The 9,356-nt window shown below is 44.0% G+C and overlaps 1 protein-coding gene across 2 annotated transcripts in view; it reads right to left on the minus strand.

The window, feature by feature from the left end:
* Positions 1–9,144, minus strand: part of FAM120B (family with sequence similarity 120 member B) — a 235,630-nt gene extending 226,486 nt beyond the window's left edge. The window contains exons 1-2 of one of the 2 annotated variants that reach the window (XM_073672809.1): positions 9,068–9,109; positions 1,619–1,800 (exon numbers count right to left, since the gene is read on the minus strand). In XM_073672809.1, coding sequence (XP_073528910.1) covers positions 1,619–1,780 — 162 coding nt within the window. In that variant the 5' untranslated portion in view covers positions 1,781–1,800; positions 9,068–9,109. Of the gene's footprint in view, positions 1–1,618; positions 2,659–9,067 lie in introns of both variants that reach the window. The other variant, XM_073672808.1, reaches the window with a different exon arrangement.
* Between the last annotated feature and the right edge of the window lie 212 nt (positions 9,145–9,356).

Raw genomic sequence — 9,356 nt, forward strand, 5'->3', positions numbered from 1 at the left:
AGCTTAAAGTCAGGAAAGAAAACGTTTGTATGTACATGAATAGAAAACAACCCAAAAAGTTAGGCGCCAGCAGCACACTTCTAGGCAGGTTGGCTCCTGGGTAAAGGAATATGAAGGCCTGACTGATGAGACATATTTATAAGTTGCACAATCGATACACCTACTCTGTGTCCCAAGACCTACATGGTGGTACCACCTACTCCAGAATAATGGAAATTCCAGCTCAATGTGTGTTTATGTATTATGTGCAACCTGATTCACAAAAGGTTTTGTAGGAGCTGAAATATTGATTCATTTCTTTTCATGCTTTCATGTGGGATTTCATCTATCTTTAACTCCTGACACCTGTTAATCTTTCAAGCTGTCATACATGTAAAGACATGAAAGGCATTTCCAGCCCAGGAGAGCTTTACAACCTGTCAAACATGACGAAGAAGTGGAAGTGAAGGTGCTCACAATCCCGTTCCTCATGGTACGAAGGACAGACCGTCCTATAATTTAACCTACTCTACTGCAGCCACCACATGTAGAACATCAGGAATAGAACAGGGGGATGATTGAAATGAGTAAGGATTACCAGGAAGAGGAATCATGCTAGCATCAAACTTAGGGGAAAGGGTCCAAGCTGGGGCGGATGATAGAACCGTACAAGTCCTTAGTTATAGTCAAGCCTTTCTACTGTTACTTCTGATTGCGCAGTCCATTCTGTTACCTAGAAAAAGATTGTAATCTGAAAATCATCAGTGCATGCTAAGTAGATGTACCTGGTGATCTGGGCCATGGTACATGATGTCCCTGATAATGTAGAATCACAGCTACATGGAAAAGGGATTCTGGGAGCAATGCATGGAGCATTAGCGGGAACAGGACCTAACACTATACCTGTGACCAGGATTGGAAATGGAGGTACATTAGAAAGCTCATATTAACAGAAGATAGCGTTTGTTCTTGGGAAATCCAACAATCTGATTGGGCGCCATGGACAGATAGGTATGACCAGAAACTTGCTGCCACATCACAAGTGGCAGAAATTCAAACTTGCTAAATTTCTGAAACCAGTGCCCCATACAAAATGAAAACTATCTGTATTCACCTCCAGCAGTAGCACCATTTCTGGGATGTGGCCACTGCTATTCTCGGTGGATCACACGTCATTGTTTTGCCACGTGACTGATGCAGCCAATCAGTGACCACTGACCAGCTGCACCCTGTAATTTTCCATATGACATAATACTGAAGGGCTGCTGCTGATCAGTATCAATTGTTTTTGATATAGGGCACTGAAGTGATTAAGCAGCGGTTGTCCAGCAACGGAAAATCCCTTTAAAGGGACATGCACATCATAGAGGGGGTCTCTTGCTCAAAATATCCCTTTGTGCTCCAAAGTAGAGAGCCGCTGTAGACAGAATGTATTACATAGATGGTCAGGCATGTAATACTACACTTGTGTGGTATGTATGGCGTTCTCCTGCAATAGTGATTGCCATGGGTGTGTAACGCCGGAGCCAGGCAATCAGCTAAGTGCTAGGCAGGCTTCCGTATAAAAAGGTGTTGTCCAGCTTACAAGTGAGATTTATGGCTTTACTATAGTGCATGGCATGTGCAAAGTATAAATTACCTGTACAACCTCTTGATCCTGACAATTGCTTGTTCTTGACTTGTCGGTGCAGCAGTGATAGGACTGGGGACTCCCAGAAAGCCAAGGTGAGCTTTGCTGTGGTAGAACATAGGACTGTATTCCTTTCTCCAATAAAGTCAGCTTTAATCCAGGAGGCAGCATATTCTCCACTTCTTTAAGACCTTGTGGCACAAGTTGTATCTTAGAAATAAAAGTAGCCACAGCCCTAATGACATTAGCCCTTTTGTTGCGTTCAATACTTTGTGAACGGTATGAACCTAGACATTTACTGTGAAACTGTGCCACCATGTTATCGGGAACAATGTCATTGCCAAGAAGACAGGCAAGGAGTGGTAGGTCTACCATGCGAAGGCCCAATTCTCCACAGAAGCTTTCCCTGGAGTACATCAGAGTGACGAGCCTGTCCAAGCAAAGCTTATTAATGGAAAAATATGGGACTGTGTTAAAGATGAGATAGTCACTATCCTCCCCTAAAATTCCTAGACAGTTGTGCTTGAGAGCATAAGCCGCCACCTCATAATCACCTTCTACCTGGGAGCAGATGACTTCCTGACCCAGAGCCTTCAAGGCGAAGCGTGTGAAAGTAGATATTCCTGATGGGATAAAGAACATGTTGCGCCCAGGCTGCTGTCTACTGGACTTGAGGACTTGAAATATTTTGGATACTTCAATGCTGTCACGCATTCGTCGCCTCACCCACTCTGTGCGTTTCTTTTGTTCGATAACCCCATCAAAAACAAACACCAGACGAATGCCGGCACTCTGAAAGGTGGCAATGAAGTGCTGTAAACTGCCAAGGTACTCCTTCCACTGCCCTCCGTGAATCCAGGCATCTGGTGTGTACCAGCTACGTAGACAGCCCATGGCATCTACAACAATGGTGGCAACTCTGTCTGGATAGGAAGACGTGTAGCTTGTGGCCAATGTCCTCAGGCTGACCATGCTGCAAACATTGAGACACGAATTCTGTGCAAAGCTCTGCAGCCCTTTGATTCCCATTACTGGTCAAACACTGAAAACTAAATGCAATATAAAACATAGTTAACACATGGAAATATATTATGTGTAAAAGAGGTTGTCTAGCTTAAGAAAGGTAGTTAAAAGGGAAAACATCAGCAGGTTTTCATTACCTCAAGAGTAGTGTTGAGCCACCCAAGTAGTGTTCGTGTTCGGTTCGGTTCGTCGAACACCGGGATGTTCATGGAACTGTTTGTCAAACACCTTAGAACACTGTCGAACACCGTCGAACACCGTCAAAACCAATGGCAGGCAAACAAAAACACCTAGAAAACACCTTCAAAGGTGTCCAAAAGCTGACAAACTGCTCAGAAGACACTCTCTTTAAAAAAGCCGGCCGGCAATTCAGCATCGGTACCCGGCAATTTAGAACAGAAAGAATAGAGTATCACACATAGATTAGATAGATAGAAACAGGTCAGTCACATATATAAGAAGTACAGTGACAGTGTTGGTTACTGTACTTGTCATTTAGTGTTAAAGGATTTATTAAAAATAATAATAGTGTTTTCATGCAAAGTCTCTTTAAAAAAGCCGGCCGGCAATTCAGCATTGGTACCCGACAATTTAGAACAGAAAGAATAGAGCATCACACATAGATTAGATAGATAAAAACATGTCAGTCACATATATAATAAGTACAGTGATAGTGTTGATTACTGTACTTGTCATTTAGTGTTAAAATAAAGGATTTATTTAAAGAAAAATTGGCGTGGGGTTCCCCTTAATTTTAGTTTCTAGGGGAGGTTAAGCAGACAGCTGGGGCAGATGTTTGAAGCCTGGGAAGGGGGTAATACCCACGGAGCTTCCCAGGCTACTAATATCAGCCCCCAGCTGAATACCTAGCCTTTACTAGCTATTAAAATGGGGGACCCAAAAAAAAAATGATGTGGGGTCCCCCCTATTTTAATAGCTAGCAAAGGCTAGGCAGACAGCTGGGGGCTGATATTAATAGCCCAGGAAGGGTTCCATGAATATTGGCCCCCTCCCAGGCTAGAAACACCAGCCGTCAGCCGCCCCAGAAATGGCGCATCCATAGGATGCGCCAATTCTGGCACTTATCTTCGCTCTTCCCACTGCCCTGTAGCGGTGGCAGTGGGGTAATAGGGCTGGGGTTGATGTCAGCTTATAATGCCAGCTGACATCAAGCCCAGGTTAGTAACGGAGAGGCGTCTATAAGACACCCCCATTACTAACCCCATAGTCAAAGTTAAAAAAAACACAAACACCCAGAATAAAGTCCTTTAATTGAAATAAACACACAATTCTTTAATGTTCTAAATTAAACCATACTTACCGTCACGCCCATTCCAGCTGAAGCCAACGATCTCCAGCAATAAAAATAAAATAATAAACCAACCTCATCCTTACCTTTCCATGGTTCCCAGGACAGCTTCTGCTATGCTACATTCACATGACAGGCTGGATCGCAGCCAAAAGCTGCCATCCAGCTTGCCATGCTGCAGACACTGAGAAGCGCAGGCATGCTTGCGCTCCTCAGTGTCTGGCTGTGACGGCATCCAGATGAGCAGAGTTCATGTCCAATGAACTCAGCTCACCTCATGTACGTCACTGACAACGTGGGAAAATTCTCCTGCGCTTGCCGTGAGCGCAGGAGAATTCTCTCACGCTCACCGCAAGCGCAGGAGAATTTTCCCACGCTGTCAGTGACGTACATGAGGTGAGATGAGTTCATTGGACATGGACTCGGCTCATCTGGATGCCGTCACAGTCAGACACTGAGGAGCGCAAGCATGCCTGCGCTTCTCAGTGTCTGCAGCATGGCAAGCTGGATGGCAGCTTTCGGCTGCGATCTAGCCTGTCATGTGAATGTAGCAGAGCTGGAGCTGTCCTGGGAACCATGGAAAGGTAAGGATGAGGTTGGTTTATTATTTTAATTTTATTGCAGAAGACATTGGCTTCAGCTGGAATGGGCGTGATGGTAAGTATGGTTTAATTTAGAACATTAAAGAATTGTGTGTTTATTTCAATTAAAGGACTTTATTCTGGGTGTTTGTGTTTTTTTTTTAACTTTGACTATGGGGTTAGTAATGGGGGTGTCCTATAGACGCCTCTCCATTACTAACCTGGGCTTGATGTCAGCTGGCATTATAAGCTGACATCAACCCCAGCCCTATTACCCCACTGCCACCGCTACAGGGCAGTGGGAAGAGCAAGGCTAAGTGCCAGAATTGGCGCATCCTATGGATGCGCCATTTCTGGGGCGGCTGACGGCTGGTGTTTCTAGCCTGGGAGAGGGCCAATATTCATGGCACCCTTCCTGGGCTATTAATATCAGCCCCCAGCTGTCTGCCTAGCCTTTGCTAGCTATTAAAATAGGGGGGACCCAACGTCATTTTTTTTTTTGGGTCCCCCATTTTAATAGCTAGTAAAGGCTAGGTATTCAGCTGGGGGCTGATATTAGTAGCCTGGGAAGCTCCGTGGGTATTACCCCCTTCCCAGGCTTCAAACATCTGCCCCAGCCGTCTGCTTAACCTCCGCTAGAGACTAAAATTACGGGGAACCCCACGCCAATTTTTTTTTAAATAAATCCTTTATTTTAACACTAAATGACAAGTACAGTAACCAACACTATCACTGTACTTATTATATGTGACTGACATGTTTCTATCTATCTAATCTATGTGTGATGCTCTATTCTTTCTGTTCTAAATTGTCGGGTACCAATGCTGAATTGTCGGCCGGCTTTTTTAAAGAGACGGTGCATGAAAACACTATTATTTTTTTTAATAAATCCTTTAACACTAAATGACAAGTACAATGACCAACACTGTCACTGTACTTCTTATATATGTGACTGACATGTTTCTATCTATCTAATCTATGTGTGATGCTCTATTCTTTCTGTTCTAAATTGCCGGGTACCGGTGTATGCCGCTGATGAATTGCCGGCTTTTCATGTTTCACTGTGAGCACTGTTCCCATCGATTTGGGCAATCACTGTAATGCCACAACCACCATGGCTGTGGCATTACAGTGAGTGGCAGACAATCCCTGCATGATGTGAAAAAATCCAGTCATGCTTTTGGTGCACGAACAGTTATCGAACATAACCTCGAACAGCCGAATTTTTTGCAAATTGTTCGCGTTCGTCGAACGACTCGAACACCGCCCAAAACAGCTCGACTTTGAGATTGGCGAACAGTTCTAGTCGAACACCGCTCATTTTTACCCAAGAACAGCATAAAGTAGGGGCAGAGACCCTGATTGCAGAGATGTGTCACTTACTGGGCTGCTTGCTGTCATTTTGATAAAATTAGTTTTCTCTGCTGATGATCTATCAGGTCTCCGAATGCTGATCTCTGTATAACCCCGCCACACCACTGATCGACTGCTTTCTGCCCATGTACAGTGTACACAGAATGCTGCCAATCAGTGGTGGGGGTTACAGAGAGCTCATGAATATGGAGGACTACATGGCAGCGGGTTTTCTAGTCCTCTAGTGATAATCTCCTGCTGATAAAACAGTGATTTAATAAAAACTACAGCAAGCAGCTATGTAAGTGACACATCGGTGGAATCAGGGTCTCTGCCTATACATTACGCTGCACTTAGATTAGGTGGCAAAAACCTGGTGACGGATTCCATTTAAATCAGCTTGTATGACTAAGTTATGTAACTTTCTAGCATCATTTTTGTGTCTACCTCTCCATCACTGCCGATGCATGGACAGGAAATACTAGATTTCTCTAACAAAATGATCAGTCAGTGACCCCTCATTCACACAGCTCTGTTCATATCTGAACACAGATACAAGCCGGAATAGAACCTCCCGGGACCAGAGCTTGTTGCTGAATTTCTGTACAGCAATTAGTTGCAAAAAGTGATCACTGAAAGCGGTTGTCTCCTTTCAGAAAATCTTCATCCCTGGCTGCAGTTTGTTATAAAAAAACAAACCACGCTTTACTAACCGTCCCCCGGTCCAGCGCTGAGACTCTGCTGCTGGTGTCAGCGCTGACGGTAATTCAACAGCCAATCGGTGAGCTCAGTGGCTCTGCCATGTAGACAGAACGCTCAGAGCCGCTGTACTCACTGATTGGCTGCCATGCTGTCGATGTGATGGCATTGCTGCAGTCAATACGGGACACTGGGAGCAGCGGAGACTCACAACTGGACCCAGTAAGGGCGAGTAATGCACAGTTACTTTTTTATAACAAACTGGAGCCAGAAACAAAGATTTTCTGCAAGGGGAGAACCCCTTTAAAATGTCCCTGTAACAATGTTTTAGAAGGAAATGCCTTTAAATTAACATGATATAGAGGCAGGCAATCAGAGCCGCCTGTGTGCAGTCACTGGAAGCACAAAGTGCATTGGAAAGTGGAATTACTAATGACTCGCTGTGGTTCTAGGAGACTGTCCGCCACCATTCTGGACATCTACAGCACAGCTGGGAAGAAAGGGGGCCTCACATGGTGCGGAGGGCAAATTACAGCGCAAGCGGAGAGAGCGGAGCTAGTAGGAGGACTGCCCACCGCACTTTTGGCCGATCATTACGGCTGTGGACACACCCGCACCGTCCACAGGAACTCCGCAATCCTGAGCAGATTGATTGGCTGCACAGGTCAGGTGATGATTGCTTAAACTAACATCAGTGTACAAAGACTATATCAGGTCTTAGTGGGAGGTGCACGGGTTGCAAAATTATCTGCAACATAAGATAGTTTCCAGGGGTCTAAGGATTCCTATTGTCCCTCATAAGAAGAACAGTGAATTTGGTGGCAAAGTGGGAAAAGGAGGCCACGGAAAGCTCTCTGAGATTCATTTCAATATTGTTAGAAGAGCAACGAATTTTGGAACAAAGTGGTAAAACTCTAAAAGAGACAATCGAGCAGGTAAAGCAATACCCCACGGATGGGGAGTTTGAAAAGAAGGAGAAAGCTTTACAATTAAGTATTGAGAAGTTTACATCTCTGTTGAACCGGAGAAAGCATCATCAATTCTTAAGAGATTTAGCTGACCTAAAGGACATTAGGGCCTATGACCCTCAAAATCTCATAGGGAGGGGAGGAGGTGATATATCGTCCTCCGATTATGATACATCTGATAGTGAAAGAATGCAAATAGGTTTTGGTAGAGGTAACAGAGTAAGGAAAAGGGGAAAGAATAGAAGTACAGAGAGGAATAGAGGCAGATTTGAATACAATATAAGATCAAGGGACAATCAACCATGCTCAGGGACAAGTCAAAACCCTAGTGCAACGCTCTCTGGATCATCAGCCTCCTTACTTTTTATAGCTCAGGGTCCTCCACTAACTTCGACTGCTCTATGGAGATAGGGAATAAACAAGATAAGCCCCTACAGAGATGTGATGGAGTGGCTGGATTTAGAGGAGTTGCAGATGTACAAAATGATTATCATACACTGGAGACATGGCGTCAAGTGGGGTGATCTTCAAGAAAAGGCTAACAGATACACTAGAAAGGCAGAGAGGAAATGAAAATGAAATGGAGGAAGTAATTCCTATGAGGCGACAATCTATCCCAAGGGGAGGTGGTGAACAACAGATCAATGAGGGCTTCAGGGGTATTTCAGCCATCAATAAAGTTCATTCTGAGGAAAGTGATGACATAAAGAGTCATAAATTTATCCAGTAGGATTTTGTCAAAGGACGAGAAGACTTTATTATTGAGGGGATTATCTTTTGTCCCTACAACACGGTTTGATGACTTTGAATGGATAAAAGATGTGACCCAATGTACAAGAGAATTAAGATGGGCAAAATTTATGAAGCAAAATGACCGTAATAAGGGATGCAGGAGTTTCTTTGAATGAACTTGATGACCTTAGGTTACTTGAGGTCGTATGGCGTGAGGGACAGGGAGACATAGGTGATGGACCAGTCACCAATTTAAAGGTGAAAAGTACAAAAAAATTACATCATTTATATGAAGATATACATCCAACTGTGTAAAAAGAAAGACATTTCCTCGTGGGTTCATTTTCATTGAGTTTCTGTTGTTTGTTCCTTATTTTACCTTAATTGGGGATGGAAAGTATGGAAATAATAGAGGCATAGGATAATAGGGCTATAGGTAAGGTGTAGGGAGGATAGGATAATGATAATAGCAGGGAATTTTTGTTTTTGTGGCGCCAACATATTCCGCGGCACCTTCCAATTTTGGTCCATTGAAAGAAGCATCTAAAATGTGTGGAAGATTTGTGCACTCTGTCCTTTTCCTTTAAGCTTAAAGTATTATGTCTTGCCTATGGTAACACATAGGCTTGAGAAGCTATATGTATTTTTTATACCCTTATGTGTTATACAGTGTAGTATAATATAAGTGATAATGGATTGTCTGCAATTAACCCTATAAGAAACATTGTCATAGTCGCTGGTTTTATCAGCGACTTGTGGATGTGAAGAGTTAAAACCTCGTGGATGCTCTCACCTGAGTCTGCTCTCCTGGTAAACAGCTGAAGTGAAAGCAACCACGTCTGATATGCCGCGTCTGATTGGCTCTTTGAGAGGGTAGCAGTGATTGGCCGGCGTGTCAGCAGCTGGGGAGGCGTGGTATCATCTGTATGCGCTCACACTGAGGCCAGGAGTAATGCGCTCCAGCGCATGTGGCGCCATTGTTACAGCACAAATCATTGAAATATGATTATAATAAGCCCCTCATGTGCCTGGGAGAATACCGCATAGGGTTAAATAAGGGAGTGTGCGCATCAGACCTTCCT

This window comes from Phyllobates terribilis, unplaced genomic scaffold (genome assembly GCF_046119375.1).
Source record: "Phyllobates terribilis strain yellow unplaced genomic scaffold, ASM4611937v1 Scaffold_3__8_contigs__length_932513732, whole genome shotgun sequence".
Taxonomy (NCBI): domain Eukaryota; kingdom Metazoa; phylum Chordata; class Amphibia; order Anura; family Dendrobatidae; genus Phyllobates; species Phyllobates terribilis.